Source organism: Haemorhous mexicanus, chromosome 3 (genome assembly GCF_027477595.1).
Source record: "Haemorhous mexicanus isolate bHaeMex1 chromosome 3, bHaeMex1.pri, whole genome shotgun sequence".
NCBI lineage: Eukaryota > Metazoa > Chordata > Aves > Passeriformes > Fringillidae > Haemorhous > Haemorhous mexicanus.
In genome coordinates, this window is record NC_082343.1 from 39,813,634 (window position 1) to 39,836,952 (window position 23,319).

The 23,319-nt window shown below is 36.4% G+C and overlaps 1 protein-coding gene across 10 annotated transcripts in view; it reads right to left on the reverse strand.

The window, feature by feature from the left end:
* Positions 1-23,319, reverse strand: part of CEP170 (centrosomal protein 170) — a 95,818-nt gene that overhangs the window by 59,335 nt on the left and 13,164 nt on the right. For all 10 annotated transcript variants that reach the window (XM_059841456.1, XM_059841450.1, XM_059841454.1 and 7 more), the window contains exons 2-6: positions 11,954-12,099; positions 7,040-7,129; positions 3,091-3,172; positions 2,463-2,518; positions 2,185-2,347 (exon numbers count right to left, since the gene is read on the reverse strand). In XM_059841456.1, the coding sequence (XP_059697439.1) occupies positions 2,185-2,347; positions 2,463-2,518; positions 3,091-3,172; positions 7,040-7,129; positions 11,954-12,058 (496 nt within the window). In that variant the 5' untranslated portion in view covers positions 12,059-12,099. The remainder of the gene's footprint in view (positions 1-2,184; positions 2,348-2,462; positions 2,519-3,090; positions 3,173-7,039; positions 7,130-11,953; positions 12,100-23,319) is intronic.

Below are 23,319 nucleotides of genomic sequence, written 5' to 3' on the forward strand. Positions count from 1 at the left end.
ATGCTGCCAAGGTTCCAAATCGCTGACAGCTACTACAGAGTGCTGAAAGTTACCTTGTGTGTAAAACATTACTGAGCACAATCAATTTTACAGGTTGGGTTTTTTTTTTTAAAGGCATCAGTTAAATTATAGTACAACTAAAAGTGCTATACACATGGTTAAATATATTTAAATACAAAAATTAAATAAGGGAAAAACCACTGATATAATTGAGATTTCTAACCTGACGATTAATTGGCTGGGTTAGGTTTGATCTCATCTTTTGGACGAATACTTCACCCTACAGAGATTTAGCTATTCTAGTGTCAAACAGATATTCTGAATGTATTTTAAAGAATCTTTATATAATAAAACATCACATGTTAAAATCTATCTTAGGAGCTTGTCTGTTACTTTTCTGATTAGGAATATCAATATTTTTCAGTATTTTATACACTTGCATTCCAAAAATTTATTTCATAGCCATGGAAAAGGTTTCAACATGATTTTAAGACATTAAGTACTTCCTTTTTACACAGCATTATGCCTTAGTCAATATTATTTTTTTAAAAAAACTTGATGGTTACACAAAGAATTTGTGGATGCCCCATCCCTAAAGTGCTCCAGGATATGCTGGATAAGGTTTTGAGCAACCTGGTCTGGTGAAAGGTGTCCCTGGCCATGGCAAGGGGGTGTAACCTAAGTGATGTTTAAGCTCTGTTCCAACCCAAACCATCCCATAATTCTATTCCTGTGCACTGAATTAGCAATAATGAGCAGATGTGCATTTATATAGCAACAGTAAGAGAATCAATCCCCAAAAAACTTCTGAGAGTTGCACTCAAATATAAATCCCTATCCTTGACTGTTATTTTTGGAAGAGTGAAAAGAAAAACAGAAGGTGAGAATAAAACCCTCCAACTGTGCTACTTTATGTACCCTTAACAAGATGCTGTATTAGACAACAAAACAAACAGGTTAATTAAATATACCACAGAATCCTGTACATGGGGAAGAGAATTCTTTGAAGTGAGTCTCCTGGAAGAATAGATGAAACCTAAACAAAACTGTTGAGCATTGATCAGGTTAGATATCAGACCTAGACAGTTCCATATTAAGGAAACAACAATACCTGATCTCTTTTTCTTTCTTTTGGTTATATCCACTACACTTCAGCAAGCCTCATGCTGAAGTTCATCAGAGAATCAGAGAATGGTTTGGCTTGGAAGGGACCTGCCATGGGCAGGAACATGTTTTGGCAGACCAGTTTGCTCAAAGCCTTGAATAACTCCAGGGATGGGACACCCACAAGCTCTCTGGAAAACCTGTTCACAGTAAAAAATTTCTCCCTAACATCTAATCAAAAATCTGTCCTCTCTCAGTTTAAAACCATTGGACCTAGTCTTTTATAACTAGTTGCCTGTGTAAAATACACTCTCCCTCTTTTTTTACCAGCTCCCTTTAGGTACTGAAAGGCTGCTATGAGGTTTCTCTGCAGCCTTTCCTTCTCTAGGCTGAACAACTCCATCTCACAGCCTGTCTGCTCCAGCCCCCTGCTCATCTTTTTGGCTCTCCTCTGGCCTCACTGGAACAGGTCCAACTCCTTCCCATACTGGGGGCAGCACAACCCACAGCAGAGCCACCATGACACATTAAATAAATATGAATGCTGGTGTAGAAACAAGCCTAAAACTACAGTATCTACAAATCTTTAAACCACAATAGAACACTGAGATTATATCCTGACACATCAAACAAAGAATGCTAGGAACTGCAAAACAAACAAACAGAACTTCCACCCATTTAAAAAGGGAAAAACCCCCAAACCAATCAAAAGAAAAATAGTGCATTTGGTAATGGTAATGGTAAAAAGTACAAACTGTTTCTGAACAAATACTTTCACCTAAACTGCAAAAAAATAGAAATTTTCTGCCACCAATGCTACAAGTTTGTGATTTGGGCAGAGACATGCAAAAATATTACAAATTCCATTCAAATCTCTCTTTAAAATGTTCTTAACAGGTGGATGCTACTGTAAAAAAGGCAGAAATTGACAGCCAAAAATATTATTTACATCTAAACTATGGTTAAATGTTCATATATCTGAAATTCTTACTGTCTACAGAATTTCACAGTCACCCTACTAAAGTGAATTAACATCCTTTCCAAGTTTTTGTGCTTCTGCAAGAAAAAAATGAACCTTACCCACTGATTTTTCTTCAGATTTCAGTGCTTCGGTAGTTTTGTGGTGGACTTCAGCTGTGGAGTCTGCTGCCTTGGACTCTGAACTTTTGGAGCTGCTTTGTTTCGATCCTTCTGCCTCTGAAGATTTTTGGGATAACTGGAGTTGGCTTGAGAATTTTTCATGCTACATGACATTAAATAGAGAATAAAACACAAACCCTCAAAGAGTGGAAAAAAGCCTCTCTATGTCATAATAATGTACAATGACAAAAAAACATCCAGGAACTGCACACTGTTACCTTAAGTGCTTCTTCGGGGACTCTCATCTCTCCCCTGACCACAGTAAAAAGATTAGTATGTAGGAAATGATAAGAAAAATACTGAAAACATTCTGAATTCACAAGAGGATTTTACAGAGAAGTAACAATTGTGCAGCCTATTATGCCACTAGAATGGTGACAGCTTTCAAAATATGTCACTGTTAGGATACTGTGCACTATAATATTCATCAAAGCAAATGCAGTTATTTACTATATGTAAACAGAACATTGAGTGGATACCTTAGTGTTTTATTATTAAAAGTAATATTTTTTTCCTTCAGTAGTTTGCTGAATGTTTAACTGCAATCTTATCTGCTGGTATACAACTGCATATGATACAAATACTTGTGTATTTGCCTCAAAGAAAAGTAGTTCTTTTTAGCAACACAGAACATACACATTATGTTCTAAATCATAATTGAAAGTTGAGGTTTCTTGCAGGGAGAGACAATGAAATGTACTTTATCAGTAGTTCAGACCAAGGCAGAATATCCTAAACCCTGAGATTTTCTCTAATATAGGCATTTTTGTAGCAATGAGAACACTTAACACAGCCATACTTCTAACAAGACAAGTGCATCCTGACACTGCATTTTTATGGCAAGGATATCATATCCAAATCTCAATTTATCTTCTAACTTCAGAGTGATGTATGTCTGTTCTGGAATCCTCACATCATTCACAAATGTCTGCAGAAACAAACGAGGAGAGAAAGAATTACCATTAAATTCCACAACAACAAAATTAAATAATTCAATAAGAAAGTCTTCAGCACCACAAATTTTCTACTGGTGATGCACAAGGACACTATAAGCTCAAAGTGCCAGCTGTTTAACAAACCATGTCAAAAGGAAGGTAAAACAGAAGTTGATTACCAAGATGCACACTGGCCTTGAAAAATTCCTTGCATGTTTCATCTTGTTAGCAATAGTCATGGAAGTGTTGATTAATGTTCCCTTGAATTAGCACCTCCACTTACTATTTTTCTTGTAGTTTGCTTTTTTCAATCCAAATTCAATGCCAGAATTGACTTATCATCGTATTTGTACAGCACTTTGCATTGGACATGAGAGAACTGAGGCAGCTTATTTCTAATAATTGTCAAAGGACATGAGAAAACATGAACCAAGTTTGTGCATCTGAGTAACACCAAAAATCAGCAAGAATTCAGTATATTGCAACCCTACAGGATCATCCTACTTCTAACTTAAAACTTCTACAACATGTACATGTTCCTAAAGAAACAGTTGAAATAAGCAATTTCATAAGCACTCTGAAGTTAGAAAAACCTGAATAATTAAATAAAACAAAAATCCAAATATTTGAATGGTTGTGTTGCTCATGAGTCTAGTATTAAATGAACTGTGGTTAGAGAGAAAAAATCTCCTTCCCCAAAATATTAAGAGGACCTTCCATTTAATTTTCTTTTTCTAAAGGAAAAAATGTTTATTTTATTATTTTAAAAACTGTTTACCTGCTTCATGAAAATTTCTTCCATGGGAAATAAGAACAAGGTACAACTAATGGTACAACTATTCAGTGGTTTGTAAGCATGAAACTTTCAGTAATATTTCAGGTAGATTTATTGCACTTTAACATTTTGAGAGTCCATGCAAAAACATCTGTGAAGACTATCCTCAAGGCAATCTGAATTTCAGTGAACCTACAAAATTTAGGCCACCTTGCAGACATCTATGTCTTTATGTATGTATGCATTTTTCCTCCCAGGTCAGAGTTCTGAAATTCATGTGCATACACAGCACAGCCAATGCAGAGAACTCCAAAAGCTGTGTGTGACCTGTGTGTGCAGTCTACTGACAGCCTCATGTTCAGGACTGAAGTGACAGCATAAAACAACCAAGTCTTAGTTACTCTGCCACTGGAGCTTTAAAATCTCATCACATGCTTTGGGATGCCAGACAAAGCTAGCTTGAAAAAGCTAGCTACTCTGTAAATAAAGAATCATTTGCCCCTTTAAATCACTCCATTCACATGATTTCTAAAGTTTATTCTTCAAATAGTGAGAGTCAACTGTCTTTAAGCCTTCATAAAGTTTGCTAAGCTTTTCAGAATCCAGTCCTGAAACATCAGTGTGAAAAGACATTGTTATCCTGTAAAAATTCCTGAGAAGAACGTTACTCAACAGGGCCGTGAATAGTTAATACTTCTTCAGGTATGTTTTTGAGTTCACAAGTCAAAGGAGAAAGTACAGTTGAATTATACTGATACTATGGAAATAGTATTTACATACTAGCAACTGCACACATTTCCTTCAGAAAAGAGAAATTCCTTCATCCTTTTTGTATGGAAAAAAAAAGAAAAACAGGAGTGTCCAGAATGAGTCACAGCAAACTATCAGAAATACAATTTTACTTAATGTAAAAACTAATTAAAATTTACTTTTCCCTTTTTTTTCAAATCTAGATGTCCAGGATAAAGACTTCTAGATTTAGAAGTCTATGAAAAAGACTCCTCTAACCTTTTCACTGAACTGAGTGTGACTCAACCATACATATAAAAATACTCAGGCATCAGGGCATCAGGTGCAATCATAGCTCAGCTTGTGAAAATATAACACTCAGAACACTCAAAACCAAAATACTGGTATTAGCCACGTCCCCTTAAACTCTGAATAATCATGTGTGGTTAAAGTGCATTATACCAGGAATGGAGTAATCCTTTATACCAAGAAAAGTATGTATCTATCTGTTCTCAAAAGAGATGGGACCAACTGGAGAGATGCAAAATAAATTTTTCGATGAAGTATGTAAAATAAGACAGGGTAGCAGCTGCTGAAGCACTAGAAGAGGCACTTGGCTGCTAGAGAGGTGGTGTTCTCAGAGGAAAGAGCAGCTAGACTAGAAGAATTATTACCTAGTTCACCATTTGGTACTGAGCCATTGCTCTGCCACACAATTAAGTATGGTGTTACAAAAATAATGTTTTTTCTCCATTAACCTGAAGCCAGGTAAACAGAGGTATGAAAGAAAAGCAGTGGGAAAGTGATAGTAAGGAAAAAACTGTGAAGACAAAGAGGAAGGACAGAACTCCTGAGACTTAATATTAATTGTCCCAAAGCAGTGGGAAGAGAGAGTTCCTTTGATGTGTCTGAGTTAACAGCTCTAAAGCAACTGAAGCTTCACCTCAAACTTGAGAATGAATTAGATCAAGCAAAGCAAATCACTGAAAGCTCTTTATCAAAGGCAAAAAAATTAGCTGAATGAAGACCTTTTAACATATATTTGTATTCAATTCCAGTTTTGTGACAAGGCAACAAAAATCTGAAGGTATGCCTACTGACTACAGGAGTTACACAACTAGGGAATAAAATCAAATGTCTCAGCAAAAAAATTCTATGTGCTGAACTTATTTTTGATCACTGCCTTGAAACAGCACACCAACATTGAAAATACAGAGGTATATTAAATATTTAAGGACCAAAGTCCTTGTATGTATACAGCTGTTCAAAGAATATAGCCCTTCAATGGTTTCACGTGGAGTTGAGACTGACTCTATGGAAAGCTGAGTTAGTTACCTTAAAATACAGAAAAACTTATAGAGACAGTGACAGTTTTTTTTCAAAATGCACTTCAAGATCAAAAGATAGTAACTTGAGAGTTCATCTTCATCTTCAATTTATTTAAGCACTCGACAAAACTATTCACTATCAGTACATTGCTAAGTATTATTCAAAGAAGCAGTCACAGATGAATTCATGATTTTATTCTGTACATATTAACAACAGAGCCAAACATTTAATGTTACAAAATAACAACCATAACAAGTGCAAATATAGAGGTCATAAAGAACTATCTAAAGGGCTACAAAATTATGAAAATGTTACTATGTTTTTAATAATGTTCTATGTATTAAAAAACTTTTATAAAAAGTGATGCTCTGCTAGAATTCTGAACATGCACTTCCTAGAAAAGCCTTCAAACATAAAATGTCATCTGAAACCTTACATTTCCCATAACTTTGTATTTCTCCTGTATTAGTTTGCAATTATTTGACACAAATTATTCATAGAGATTTTTTATAAAAATGATTCTGAAAAACTAAATGCAAATACAGTATTAGTTAAATCAATTTTCATACATGGTTATTGCATAATTATTTCTTTCCACATATTCACAGTGGAAATACAGTTTAACATTCTTTTCTCTATTGTAACAGAAGAAAAAGGAATAGCATGTGAATAAAATCCATATCATAATGCACATTTTAGAGACTGAAATTTGTCAGGGCTTTTAGACATTATAGTTAAGATTTTTTTTTTTATTAAATTCTGAAATACATAAGTTTATCACACTCTTTTCTATTGTTCTGAGCTTTTCCTATTGCCAAAGCCCTCTTATTACTGGAATTAACAGCAGCCCTTTATAAAACATGCAGTGGAAAACCCCTGCAAAGACTACACTTTTCTTTTGAATGTTCTCCCATTTCCAGACTCGCATTAAAAAGGTATTAATGTACAGTTAATAATGGCTCAAAGAAATCCCAAAACAAAGATACAGAACACTATGGAGAGCTATCTGTTTCTGATGTTAACTTACCCCATTCAAGCTGCCCAAATCCTTCACCAAGTGTTCATCTGTAGAGGCATCATAGTTGAGTACAGCATGTTGCTTGTCTACACTCCGTGACTAAAATATATTAAAGAAAATAAAATAAGGTATTTGAAAACCACAAGAGGTAGTTATGGCTATTTCTTAGAGCACTGTGATTATTCTCTTTCTACATAGCACATTTATTCAAATTATATAAAAAAGACAGTCCCACATACAAAAAGGACAATATCTAACCCAATTTCAGGTACCCATAGCAGAATCCTAAATTTAATTCAAAATAATTATTTTCTTAATGTTTCCCTAAATATGGTAAGTCAGATCCAGATATACCTCATCCAAAGGTTTTTTGGTTTTTTTTTTCAGTCTAGGATCACTGATGTTTAATTTAATATTACCATCTGCACTTTATTTCTTACATTCTCTCTCTCTCCCCCCTTAATTACATGCATCTTTCAAGACATGACTGTGATTCCGGGGTGTTGCTGTTCTCTCACAAACTCACCATTTCCTGTCATGCATCTGGGTTAATTACTGTAGTATACAAGCATTCCAAGTGTTTCTCCTTGATCTCAATTTCCTGAACCAATTAGCTAAAGCCTCTTCACTAAATGTCTGAGCAGTTCCTGAATTATTATTCCCATCAGTTCTGACTTTCTCAGTCCTTCCTTAAGCATTTCAGAATCCATTTATTTTTTTATGAATTCTTTATTTCACATACAAACATCACCATACAGATGAGGAACAAGCCTGGCTACTATTTCATCCAAGAACAGCAGCTCATAACAGCCAAGTCCCTCTTTCAGCACTCACTCCTTGCCAAGTGTTTGCAGCCTGAGGTGCTGATGGCAAGCAAGGGAGGTGGGGCTGGATGTGCCTTCATGCATGCATATGGTCAGCACCTGGACATCTTCAAGAGCTCCCAAGAGAATGGAGACCACAGCTCATCCTTTCCATCAGCCCACACTTGATGTTATGTTTGCTCTTAATTCTGCTAGTGCACCGTCACAACATGACTGCATAGCAGCAAATTCCTTCCACCAGCATAGCTCCTAATTTCAGGTTTGCATCTTCTATCCTTGCTACTCAACTCATTTTTCAGGACTGTTATTGCACAGAGAGTGGTACATTTCTGTCTTAGACTTCCATGACTTCTGTGTACCAGCATTTGTGGTCTGTCAGTTCTAGGAGTCCTGCCTTACCAAGTGCACTGGCCAGTGCAAGGCATCAGGACACACAACCACTACTAATAAGGAAATGTCTTCTCTTATTGTAATCCCATAGTTATCACCTCACTCCTTTTCCATTTCTTGAGACTTGCTACTATTATTTTCCTTATTTTCAATTTACTGTCTTATTCTTCCCATCCATTTAATCTTATGACTGCTTTGCTTTCTCCCCAAAAGAAGTAAGATCACTGTTCTTCTGCTTATACTTACTATTTTATGTTTGGACTTTTTATTTTGCTCTGCATTTTTGAGGGGTATAATGGGAGGGGGCAGGATATCAAAGTGGAGAATAAGGAAGAGACAGACAAATGAACAAATTCCCTGCCAATATAAGCTGCACTAATACACTACATAAGTTAAGTGCTTTTAATGGCAGATGAAGACACAGCAACACGGTTCATTTTCTACTAACTTAGTAACCTTTCAAGTGAAAACAATCTCAATACAATGAAATTCACTGATGTGGATGTTCTGCTGAGCCTACAATATCAAGCACACATTACATTTTTCCACACTCAAGTGGAACCACTGCACCAAGAATTACCCTATTTTTATCTAAGCTATTGAAAAAAATTTTGAACTTCTCTCAATGTTGTTATTCAAATACATACTGTATTACTAAAAATATATTTAATTATCTTTATCTGCTACATCCTATTAAAAATAAGTTAAAACAGAAAGGACGTGAAAAAATCCTCAAAGCATCATGATACTGTGTCACATCATCTGAAATACTAAGAATGATTACTCAAGTCTGTGGTTTTTACAGAAACGCTTGGAATTCTGCAGAACTTCACAGTTCTCCTCAGGTTCAAATTACTTACATATAATTGGACTTTTTATTAATTTCAGCTGACCTCTGCAGGTGCAAAGACAGTGCAAGTCTTTTGAATGCCTTTTTTCTTTTGGTTTTGTTATTGCAGCCTTCCATTCACATTTAAGGGCTTTTAAAATTCCTTCTTGTAAGACTGTGGTGCCCTGGCTGGCAGCTAAATGCCACACAGCTGCTCACTCACTCTCCGCTGCCCCAGCGGGATGTGGGATAGAACAGGAAGAGCAAAAGGAAAGAACTCATGTTCAAGTTTCAGCAGCAAAGAGGAAGAAGGAAGAAGAAGTAAAACAAATCAAGTGATGAGAAGGCAATCACTTCCCACCTAACACAAGCAGCCCAGTACCCAGACAGTCTTTGAGTAGTGGGTATCTTCCCCAAAGCCCCTCCCTCAGATTTCTCTGCCAAGCACAACACATTATTTGTCACAGAATATCCCTTTGGTCAGTTTGGGTCAGCTGTCCTCGTTTGTGCTCCTTCTCCACATTCTGTGCACTCCCCTAGTCAAGTGTGTGTGGGAGGAGCAGAGTGAGAAAGAATGCCTTGAAACTGCACAGACACTGTTCAGCAACAGCCAAAAGAGTGGTGAGTTATCAACAGTGTTTTGGTCACAAACCCAAAACAGTACCATAATGGCTTCTATAAAAAAACCCTACCAACCAGCCAGATCCAGTACAAAGATTTATATATGTCTGCAGAAATAAGAATCACAGAATAACTGCAGTAAAAGCCATATGAATATGCAAACTCCATCCTCAGTTAAAATAAATTTGTGTTACTTTAGATAGATACTCTTCAATTCAATCCAGACTACTAAGAAAATATTCAGCATACAGAAAATAAATGCATTCTTCTTTGGAAACAATTCTGATTTTGTGAATAATGTAGATTTTTCTTCCTGGAGATGATTTCTAACCAGAAGGTGAAAGAAGGGGGAAATGTAGTATTTATCCACAAGAAGGCTGATGCAATGGAACACTTAGCTAAACAGGAAGACTTTTTGAACATATTTACAAAAAAAAGGCAGATCTGTATTACCAGATGTGAATTAAACCTTTTAGAACAACTGTGTTTACAGATAGAGATCTGAGGTCTATCAAGCATGAAACAGAGTCAAAATTCTTTTCATTAAGGCCTTTATAATATGTTTTCTGTCAAGCAATTATGAATAAAAGCATTAAATTCTACTTTCTTTATCATGCATTGTCCACATGCTTTGCAGTAAGAGAACAACCAAGTTGTCAAGAGTGGAAAGGAAGGTCTTGCACAAAGAGCTATACACACAGAACAAGAACACATTATTAGCTTCTCTTTTGGTGGGTTCCTCCCCCTGCAGCACTAAGTGGTGCTACAGTCATGCTGGCATGTAGACTTAACATAGCAGCAGGCTAAAAAGAATATTCTTGAAAACCCCATGCCCCTTGATTTTTTTCACTAACTCTGAAGTAAATACACAACAAATAATGTTTGTAAATAACTCAAATCTATTCACAGTATTAATCAAAGAGGCAACTACCTTTGAAGGTGAAGTTCTGTAACACAAAAGAAAAAATGCTTCACTCTAAGGACTGATCTACTATGAATGGCATAGCAAAGAAAGGAGATGCTCCCTTATTTACAGACAACCGTCCTCTAAAACAAGCTACTAGTAAAATAAAAGCATTTTTGGATTATAAACTACTGGGCAGGAACCAGTGGGGTGGGGCTTTTTGGTTGCTTTTCTTTTGTTGTTGCTTTGGATGTTGGTGGATTTATCTGTGCACATGTTTGTTTGGGATTTTTTAAATACTTCCCACATAAATTACCAAGACATCATCCTATCTGTTTTTAAAGAGAAATTAAGAGTACTGTCAACTGCTTTCTAATATCACTAATAAAATATCTCAATGCCTTCTGAGGCTGGGAGCCAAATATTTCTAGTAAATGCAATTTACTAGAAATATTACATTCTGAGTAATAAATGTAGGATTACATCTCTAAGCCCTTTATTTGCAAGTAAGACTCTAATTTGGCCAATAATGGCTGCATACACAACTTTTGGGAACAAAAACTCCAAAACAAAGTATTTTATTGAATGGTAGGAAGTATTGAGAATATTAGTACTGAAGTTTAAGCTTCTTAAGAGCTCTACACTAAACAACAAAAATTTAAGAAGAAATTCCCAAAATACTACCATCAGTCATTAAAAAAAAAGAAATTAGAAAAGGCAGGTCAGAGAACTACAGCTTTGGTAGGGCAAAGTGCAAGCAATACGGCTACATAACAACACAGCAACACACATCTAAGAGCTCCACAGAGTCATCCTCAAGATTGAGGAAGTTACTGAAGGCTCAAACTATTTTGATTTGTGTGTTTTCAATTCTATTTAAACATTCAACTTCCTCAGAGACAGAGAAATACTCTTCTCTAGAAATTTCATTTTCCTTTGTACAACACAATCAGGGCATGGGGATAGAATTACATCAAATCATGTGACTAAATTAGATTACAAGCTGCCGAAAAAAGAAGGCTCCTTTCAAAAGCATCCAGCTCTCTTAACATTATCACATTTTATGGAACACAGTCTACTTACTTTACTGGTCATATTGCAAAATATATTTCATCTTCTATCTTTGCATTCTGCATTTGATTTATATGAAGAAAATGTGAAACAGTATTTAAGCAGTAACTGCACGATTGACAGCAATAAATTTAAACTATTTTTTTTTTCCTAAGGACACAAAAGATTCTTCAAAACAATTGCTCCCCAACATCTGGGGAATTTCTTTTTCAAAAGGAATGCATGAGGCTGGTGCATTAAGTTCATGATTTGAGCAGCTGCACATGGAAGGCTGAAGCAATTACCTGTAACATCAGCTCACAGTCATCTCTTCCAACAAAAATCATTTCTCGTGGCAGCCTATGTCGGGTGCCTCCGCTGCTCACCAAAAACCAGGATGTTAAGCTCATTTTCTGCTTAGCTGAAAAAACCTTGGTAAAGCTACGTCATCCTGCAGTGAGAAAGAAAGAGACAGAGAAATTCATTTTAGTTATTTTTAGCTACAGTTTCTGCTCAGCAAACACTGTGAGCAGAATACAAAAAGCCTCAGAAAGCACAGCATTCTCAATAGCATGCACTGAATCCAGCAAGCACAGGAAGCCAGAGGCTTCAGATTTGCATACTCAGGCTCTGCTCCACGCAACTAGGCAGATTTAATTGGTAACCTTCTGCAAAAGGAACAAACAGCTAGCTAATGCCAAAGTTGTATGTCAAGTTGTCAGAAAGCTTTTAGCATTTGACCACTGATTATCAAGATAATTGCTACAATAATGCTTCACTATCACAACCAACAAACAGTGTCCCAAACATTCACAAAATACAGCAAGTAACCAGCACATGTGTCATTACCTTTTCCTGTGAAAAAGAACTACTTCATCTGATTTTAAGCTCAAGTCCTCTGTACAGCACCAAATCAAAGGAGCTTTAAATTAATGGAACTTTTGCTTCTTAATTAATCTCAGTTTTTCAGGATAAAAAAATCTATTTTGGAAATTTAACAGTGTGCATTTACTATTGCAAACAAAGCAGAACAAAATGAACAAATTAGAACAAATTATCTGTAAGTATGAAATCCAAAAGAAGCATTCCTACAAAACTTTACCATTATTTATCAATAAAGGATCCAACATATTCCATAAAACAGAAGAGAAAACCCATAGCTATTTAAGATGTCATAAAAATGGATGAAATCTTTTACAGAAAACTTCTCCACACAATATGATTTACTTGAAACTGGACAAAAATATTATTAAATTTCTCTTCAGAGCAATTCAATGGCTAACAGTCGAAAAAAGCTTTCAGAGTATTCCAAATCTCCCCTAAAGAAAATGCAAGCCAAAGCAATTATTTCATTCATTCATAACCACAGTGTATTCATTGAAAGGGAAGCTAAAGAAAATCAAAAGCAAGCAGCCAGCTTTTCTCTCAGTACCAAATAGCTGGCATTTCTCTTCTATTTATATGTCAATTAGTGAATTTCTGCAAGGTTAGCAAATGTACTCTAAGTAGACATAAGTCTGTAGTGGACTTGAGCATACTCTTGAAAAATACTAAGAATTCAGCGAGGTCCTCAAAATGAGGGCTAAAATGTAAACAAAACACTGAATAAAATGACAATGCAAGCACTATGCCATCAGACAAACTACAATCAAGGAGATACCACAAATTAGTAAAATATGTAAAGATAACGAAGTTTAAGTCAAAACAGCATGTGACATGACAAAGCAAATTTTTACAAACAGTCAAAAGGTGGTAAAATGTACCAGCGAAGCTGCCAATCCAGTTTAAAAAAAAGTAATGCAATTCACATGGAAAAATTTAGAATGACTTAATGTGCCAAAGAGCTACTGAATAATAAAGTAAATATGCATTGCAACACTATTCTATAGTAATACTTACAATAGAATTATCTTTCCACAGCTGTATCACAACACATTCAAGTGAAACACATGTCCACTGAATGTTATCTGACTCAACAAATCTAATACAGCATCTCTAACATATTTTATTCCTAGAAACTAGAAAGACTAAAATTAAATCTACAATAGGAATGTGCTGAAATAAAATTTAAAGTGATGTAGTTACTAAATACGTGTTTTAACAAATAAAGTGGATTATTCAGCGCCTTTGAAGGAAATTAATATTTGTATTTTCAATTTAATCTAGTTTAAAATGACAAGATAAACTGGGTCAATCAAATGACACTTTTCAGTTCCCTTTAAGAGAGGAAAAGGAAGTATCACCAACAGCCAGCCTACATTCCAGCTTTTAACAAGTAAATTAACTGGATGTTTGACAGCAAGCATGCTGTTCAATATCAGAGCTCCTCATTCTGTTTATATTTTACTACCTTCTAAAATATCCCATCTGTTTATCCTAATTACATTTGCACCATTTGGCCTTCCGGCTTGAATTTGAAATTCATATGAAAGTCTCAGAGATTATATAGAAAAAATGTGAAAATTGGAAAAATTTCTTAGTAAAAACGATGTTGTAGTTTGCACAGGTAGACTGACTGTAAAAGAGGAAAACTATTTTTATTTATAAAACAGACAAGTAGGTCAGCAACTAGAGCTAGGGAAAAATAAACCAACACTCCAAACTTCCTACAAATAATAAAGCCTGACAACAAACAGATTAAATTAAGCTATGTGAAATAATTTTAAAAAATGCATTATACAAAGCAATCACTGCCACACAGCTTGGCAGCACATTTGTAGTTGAAAGTCCATCACCAGTTCAATCGAACTTAATAAAGTTGTTCTCTTGAAACAGTTGCTGTCTCAACAGCAAGAAACCATCAACCTAGATACATATTTTATTTTAAAGCATTCTTTAGAATAAACCAAAGCCTTTGATCAGAGCTATGCTGCAATCTGCATAGCAAAACTGGCTGAAAAGAGGATCCAGTAGCAACAGTTGCTTAATGTCAGAACAAAAAAAGTGCATAAAAAATTTTATATGGAACTGCACACTTATCAGTCATATAGCCAGTATATGGACAGTTACATTGCACCCCAAAAAGTTCATGAAAGCTTGCAATGTTTTGAATAAACTGCTGTCTCAAGTACTCTGGCTTTAGTGTTCTGAACAATACAAGGATGAAAGACACTTCACTGCCTTTTCTATAGAAAATTTAATTACTGTATGACAGATGCAAAATCATCACAAGAAGTGGCTCTTTACAGAGAGTAAATTTAGGTCATGATAACTCTTGCAATGAAATGTTATGGTTACACAGGGTTCAAAAAGCAATTCTTTTCTTTCATGAATGCTTATTATCAATCCTGTTAGATGCACTGACACCACTTACAACTCAGGAAGTGCATGCACTGTGCATTTTTAGGGGCTGGGAGGATGCTCTAGTCAGCTTTCACTGTTCTACCCAAAAACCTCTCTTCCTTACCTAGCCTTTCTTTATGCATGACAGGATATTGTCCCAGATGGAGCTGTCCTACTCCAGTACAGACTACACTTTTCAGATGCAGTATTTACAAAAAATACTTCTAGCCTAGAAAAAAAGAATTTAGGATGTTTTATTGAAGCATTTGGTTTTATTAGTATTTCCTAAAATGGCAGCATTGTGTTGTAGTCTAACCAAACTAGCAAACGTTTCATCAAGACTTGATCATTCAAAGCTTCATTCCTGATGGCTGCAAGTCAGTGGCTGAGACATCTATGGCAGCTGCGAAATATTTCCTTGTCTGCAGAAGAAACAGCATTTTATGGTGAAGGACTACGACTTTCAAAAGGCAGTAGCCAGCGTGTAGGAATGAACATGTGGGTAACAAGTCATTTGAAACAGATGATGCAGCAACAAAGAAATTGGCTGCATCATCCCTGTAAATATTCTTCACTCCTAAGAACTAAGATACTGTTTTATGCAGCCAAAAGATGGGTGTAACCAATTTCAAATGTCTAAACAGACACTGATACACTCATGTTATTGAAAATAAAAATCCTTAAAAATCTCAAATTTGACCATTTTAGTCTCCATTTTTGTACTTGTCTGTAACTGAAAACAATTCCAACTAAAGTTAGTGAATACTGAGACAACAATCCTACAGAGAAACAAAAAGCTATGTTTAAAATTTAAATTAAACCTAATATATATCTGAAATTCCAACTTTTAAGCTCTGCAGTCCTCTACATTAAGACTGAAAATAGTGTAATTTTAATGGCATACAATTATCCTATTACTGCACAACAAATTCTACTTATGAATATTTAAAAACAACATTAAAAAAAGCCCTGCACCAAGCTGAGACAGAGTACTGACAAAGTCATAAGCCCTTTGTTGCCCATTATTTGCCCTTATAAGTTCCTGTTTCCAGCTGCTAAACTATTTGCTAAAATTAAGTTTACCTTCTCAGCTGCCTTAATTAAGTATTTGCTAAAATTAAGTTTACCTTTACAACCGCCTAGTAAATTTGGGGAAATTTCTGAAGAAATTACTGAAATATTTCTTAAGCAATATTAGAGCAGAATATTCTATGTCAATTTAAGAAAATATTACCTGTAACTCATATATGCAAATTGGTATTGAAATGTGGCAGAAGGCCTGAGTATCAGTTTGTACCTTGTATTATTGCTCTTGTACAGATCCACCCAAATGGACAAAGACAAGCAGGAGGCTTTTGAACACCTTCCTTGTGTATATTCATTCAACAAGGACGGAGATAAATTCTCTCAATCTGTCTACACAGAGGTAGTGAAATAAATTTGTGGAGCATGCTGTTTTAGTATTATAGCGCCAGTTAGAACAAAAAATAAGGCACCTTTTTCCCAGAGGAGTGTTTCAGCACTCATCCTGTGCTGAAACAAACAGGAGGGGTAGAAGATACAGGAGAGAACATCACCACACAAGGACAAGACAGATTTCGAACCAGACGGAGACAGATTTTGGAATCAGGACTCAAGAAAGGTAAACGTCACAAATGAGCCATGACAAGGGACAAATCAGAAATGAGAGCAGTGATGGAGCCAGTAATGGCTGGAAAAGACCTGAAGTTGAAGCTGGTAACCAAATCACAAAGAAATGCTGTCAGCAAACAACACTCACTGGAAAAGTGCCTCCCATGACCATTCAATGTAATAAAAAATACCAGTGCCAGCAGTTCTAACTTTGACTGAAATGGAGAAATTTATGCCAAAGAAATAAAAGACCAAACTGAAGGTAACTTCAACCCTGAGAAGATTACTGTATCCATATAATCAATATTCAAAAGTAATCTATAAAGATAATTTATTTAAACTAGGAAGCTCTAAGAGGTAAACAGCACAGTAATATTGTGTACTCTGTCAAACCCTCTGAAGTGGGGTAGTGTAACACACCAAGTGTTCTGTGGGCGATCATAATTAACCTACTTACATACATGCATTAGAAAACAACCTTTAACTACATCACCGCATATTTTAATCAGGACTCTACCGTACTCAGGTTAAAACAAAGAGCTTAACAGTCAGTTAATCAGTGTTCTTTTTCCTCTCCTCATCATTTGATTAGCCTGTGCCTTATTTACTGCACATCAATAAAAACCCTTCCTGAATTATTAACTTCCTCCTGACTTCATCTGCCATGCTCAACACCACCACATGTGAAATTCATTAACACTTATGGTAAAACCTCCACAAGTAGTTGTAGAGAGGGCTTCATGTAAATGGGGAACTGTAGAGAGCTTTTTTTAACACTGAAATATCTTAGTCTTGAATATTGAAGTTCCAAACCCATCAGCATTTCATTTTAAAGTACCTAGCTTCACACAATATACTGGTATTCAAATGGTCTCATTTATTTCTGTTACATCTCTGAATGCCTAATTCTTTAGCAAAGTAAGCTTAAAACCACACGTAGGATGGCTAGAAAATTAAGAGCACTTTTCCAAAGTAAAAGGAAGGGCTCATCTGCCATCAAAGAACCATAAAAACTAGAAAATATTTCATGCCCTAGGATGGCTTCTAAACATGAAGTCATGAAACTCATGAAACTATCCTTGGTGCTTTCGTAATTCTCTGCTGCCTTCACTGCTCACGTTGCTGGCATCCCAGGAAGGGAGACAGAGGGCTGCACAGACAGCAGCCTCCTGACTGAAACTATTCTCACCAATTCCTAGGGCCAGTACACCAAGGGGTTTTGTTAGCAAAGAGGGTATCTTGTGCAGGAAAAAACAAAAACAGCAAACCCAAACAAAAAAAGAAAGGAAAGTTGCAGGACTGAAGAACCTTCCACTAAGAGCTGGAATTCATTCTACAGCAGCCATAGGCATGCCACAGTAGTGTGTAATTTTGCTCCTCCAAACCTTTAAATAAATAAATATCCATCTAAATTTAAATGGCTTAGGCTAATGATCTATAAAAATATTTTTTCAAGTATTTATGACCTTTTGTGCACTCAAATGCACTTCACAAGCGTTGGCCACAAAGGTTAATCAAAATATTGCTTTAAAAGGCTGTTAAAATAAAAGGCAAAGGAAGCATAAGGTAATTTATGGTTAAAACCATTGAAATTCTTCATCAAAATGAGAAAATGAGTTCACATACTTGGGAAAAATGACCTAAAATTCCTAGGTTTTCAGAAATTGAACAAACTAGCATTATTTCCAAATATTCCACTGACTGGAAAATTCACCTGAACACATCCCTCTAGAAACATTCAAATGCTACATACAGCTCTGAAAGTAAAAGTGTTGCCATTCTCACTGATATAAAGAAATATTGATATTAGTTATAAAGATCATTAAAATTTTATTAAATTACTGGACAAAGTGGAACTTGATGGAAAGCATACAAATAGGTAAAGTGTAAGAAAACAGGTAACTCAAGTGAAAGGGACTTACCCATTCAATTTAACTTCCCTGCTCAAACGGGGAACAGGACTGAGCTTAGGATAACTGCCCTTATCACTAAACCAAAATATCTCATAAAAAGATATTGTCTTCTCTCCTAAAATTACTAAGATGCAAGTGATAGGGCTTGGAATGATACCCTTGAGTATTCTGCTTCTGGAGTATTTGATCTGTTGCACCTCGGCTCAAATATCTGAATTTGGCCACAATTTCTTGAAAAACAGATGAAAAAAATCATACCAAAGCCTTACAGTATGTCAAAAAGGTGTCATTTCCAGTATGGACTGAAAGATTTAGCCCCAACAAAATTTTACAGCACAAAAGAAATACTGAGAGCAAAGTAACCTTCTTAATCACTACTCTGCAATACATTCCCTTTTACCTTCTTTGCCCTCCATGCTTTCAGTCTTCTGATATTCTTCTACAGAGAGATGGAGGAAGAAAGAAGGCAAAACAAAAATATGTAAATCTCCTTCAATCTCAGGTCTGAGAATTCCCCAGAACTTTTGTTTATAGACAGAGAACATCTGCTACATCCACTATTATAAAAAAAGATTTTTCTAAAAGCTATTTTAAACTTAAGGAAAAAAAAAATATAACTAACAGATAAGAAAAAAAAAAAAAAAGCAAGAATCAGGACATCAAGCTCAGTCATCTCAGTCATGCCCTTTACTTCTTTAATTAGTACAATCCTACATAGGTAGATATGAACATTATCTATACTGCCTACCATAAGAGACAAACAACAAGAGCAACAGGAGGAGACAAGCTGGACCTAGCACAGATAGGCCACAGACTCCTCAGCAGCATTTGAGGGAAGAAACTTCCTCATATTTTAATTCCAAAAAAAAAAGGCCTTCCAGCTGTGAATATCACTAAGCATAAAGAGAGATTTTCCTCCTGCATTCAAGGAGTTTGAGAACTCTACAGAAAGGACTCACCTACTCTTCTTGCCCTACAGGTCACCCCACGCATTGGATGGAAAAAGGATGAGAAAGCAGCTCAGGAGGCTGTTGTCCTAGTCAGGCAGCAAATCTGTGCTGTAACATTGCTGCAGCTCTGGAACTGCACAAGCATCCTCTCCTCTGGTCTGGGTCAGAATTAGATCCATGTCTATTTTACCACTGTGACACACAGCAATGGTTGTCAGAACAGCAACTGAAATAGACTTCTTCTTCTGCCAACAGTGCAGCTGCAAAGTTGCTTTGGAGTTTTGATTTTGAGGGACAATGACTTAAAGATCTTGTCCTCCTCTCTTTCTTATTTATAATAATGACCAAAAAAAAAAAAATCCTGAGATCATGCCCTTTGCTATTACACCAGTATCAACATACAAATGCTGCAAAGGAATGTATGAAACATAGGGCCTGCCTGATGGCTATCTGTCATTTGAGTGTCACAGAATGCAAAACGATCTGGTGCAGTGACAATTACCTGCTGCTATTATTTCATGTGGGTACCAGTGATACAGCCAGGAGCAACCAGAGGAGTACCAGGGATTACAGAGCGGTGATAAAGCACTCTGGCAGTTTTCACATCAATCTTCCCAGTTAAAGGGAAGGGTTGGAAAGGGCCAACTGAATCTGGAGAATCAATAAATGGCTACAGGACTGTGCCACACACAGAGGTTTGGCTATTTAGATCAAGGGCTGACTTGGAAAAACCTGGTCTGCTGGGGCACTGCTGGGGTTTATCTATCAGAGAAAGAGAAGAGTATCTTTGGACACAGGTTTGCCAAGCTGGTGAAGAGGCATTTGAACTACAGTTGACAGGAAAGCATCAGAGAGACGTGGTAGGATGGCTTCTGTGACTGAAGTGTTAGAATGAAAAGATACAGGGTCTTTAGGAATGATAGGCAAGGCAAAAACAAAGGGGTATCACCCTCCATATCAGAAACCAGCATGGAGCTCCACCTGGGGTTGGATGAGGAGCTGACTGAGAGCTTATGGATCAGGATTAAAAGGAGGGCAGGAACAGGTGTCATTATAGTGGGTGCCTGCTTCATTCAACCTGTAAGACTGAGCAGATAAAGCACCCTCAATGGACAGACAGCAGTGTCCTCACATTCACAAATCCAGGTCCTCATGGAGGACTTCAACCATCCCAGTGTCTGTTGGAGGGATAACACGGAAGGGTTCCTGGAACACACTGATCATAACTTCATTCTGCGAGTGCTAGAGGAGCAACAAAGAGGGGCTGGTGGACCTTGTTCACATCAACAAGGAGAGGAATATGAAGCTCAAGGACAGCCTTGGCTCCACAGAATAGTTAGTTTAAGATCCTTAGGGCAGCCCTTAAGGAGGATGGACAGAAAGCTCGCTGCCCTAAGGACTTCAGGAAAGCAGACTTTGGCCTCTCCAGAGATCTTCAGTCTCTTCCTTAGAGTAGGAAACAGCCCTGAAGAAAAGAGGGGTTCAAGAAAGCTCATCAATATTCAAGGATCACATCTTCCAAGTTCAGAAGAGATGCATCCCTACAGAGAGGAAGTTGGGCAGATTTGCCAGGAGACCCACACAGATGAAAAGTAGCTTCTGGACAAACCCAAGCTCACTCAAAAAAGAAGCCTATAGAGGACTGAAGCAAGGATAAGGAGCTTGGCAGAAATACTGCATGAACAGCCACGGATCAGGTGAGGAAAGCTAGTGCCCTAATAGAATAATCTGGCCAGCAACACCAAACGCAACACGAAAAGTTTCTTTGGCTATGTCAAGAAAAAAGAAATACTAGAGAAAATGTGGGCCCTTTCCAGAAGGAAAAGAGTGACCTAGTTACCTAGGATACGGAGACAGCTGAGGCACTCAACCACTTTTTTGCCCTGCTCTTCACCAGCAAAAGCTCCAGCCACACGACCCAAGTCACAGAAGACAAGGGCAGGGACTGGGAGATTGAAAAACAATCAGAGATCAGGGTCAAGATCACCTAAAGAACCTGAAGGTGCACAAGTCAATTGAATCTGATGTGAGACGTGCAGGTCCAGAGGGAACTGGCAGGTGTAGTGGCTAAGTCACTACCCTCAAAAGAAAAATAAGTTGTAAAACTATGAAGGGGGAAAAGAAACAACATATCACAATTCCTAGTAGAAGCTAAGAGAGCAAATGGCATTAAAAACAGCAGATTGAAACAAAGTCCTACACCAAGGTGACAAAAAAAAATAAAAATACTGGGTTATCTTTACAGAGAATACTGGTAAACAAGCAAATCCTTAGCCCGATTAGAAAACTTTGCTTAGGACAGTTATTGTACATGAATATAGTCTTAAACAACAATCATAAGCCTTTTTATACATATACTGTTCTTACAGTAATGAGAAGAACCTGAAGAATTTTTCCTTTGAAGTTATCCTATCTAAACATTAAAACTTACTCTGTTATTGGCCACTAGGATAAAACTGTTAAGACTTGAAAGAATTATCCTGTTTTATTCCTTGATATAAGACAATAAAGACATTTCGCATTCCTAATCTTTATAATCATTAACAAAAAATTGATTTTTGTGAATGTACTTCTCTGCAGCCACCCCACAGTGAACAGCAATACTTTCCAAAAGCTGCTCTCAATAAACAGCTAAAATAAAGGCTAATAACTGCTTATAAGAGTAGCTTAATTTATGTTTAAACAATTGAGTGTTCATTTTTTTATCCATCACTCTCATTCAGATTAAGGAATTGCATAAAAGAAATTATTTTAAAAATTCCCTATTTCACATGGTCATAAGAGATCATCTCTGGAGAGATTAGCACACCAACCATGCTAATAAAACAGTATATCTGATAAGTAGCCTTTAGAAACTATTGTGGCAAGCCAGCCAAAGAAATCATAGCCAAATCATCTTTGAGAAAAAGCTCCCTGTGATGAAAGCTACAGAAATCCTTCCTTTCCCTCTCTTCCATATCACACTACACTATTGCTGAGATTACCAAACAGGAAAATTAAGAAATAAACAAATACAAATCAGGCATGGCACTCAGGCAGAATGCAATCTTAAAAGAAGCAGTCAAGTCCTCCTCTTCCAGTTCCTATTCACAGAGCCTTCATCGAGGCATATTTCAAGTGATTTTGTGGGCTGTGTGTGATGAGGTGGTTTTATTTCAATTGGCCAAGTACTGACCACAGCCCTGAGCACTACTGAAAAAACAAACAGCATTTTTTTGCAAATAAAACTGGACCTCTTAACCTCCCAAGGGTGGTGATTTCACTTTCCCCAAAATTGTGAAATATATGGGGTTTAGTCTGTGACTCAAGATATTTTGTAAGATTAAATTACATTCAAGGCAATACAATTTTGTTTTGCTTCCTTCATACTAGGAATTATTTATTTTGTGGGTATAAAGATAAGTTTACTTTCCAAAGAAAAGCATGTACTGAAGTAGTTTTATTATCTACCTTTCTCCTTTCAATTCCCATTTACTTCTTGACACAATGCATGAGTACACAGAACTTGAAAGTGGAAGTGATGGAGGACAATTCTTGATATCGAAGTTATCAATCTCCACATCCATTCATAGCAATACAGATACATAACTCCAAAAAGGCATTCAAATATTATTCTTTGCTACACCTCCACTGTAACATAAAAAACATTTATCATGTTCCACACAAAACATTTGATACATTCTATTCTCTCCCTAATGGAATGCTTTAGAGCTTTTTACACAGATGTATTTTTCTTGGAAATACACTGAGTTGTTTGTTCCAAGATCAGTAACACAAGCCCTACATTTAAAAAAAAAAAAAAAGGTTAAAAAAAAAAAAGTTGGATGAACTTATTTTACAAAGCTAGCAAAAGCTCAAACTTTAGCCTTAAAGTTGCAAGAGATGTTTGCTCTA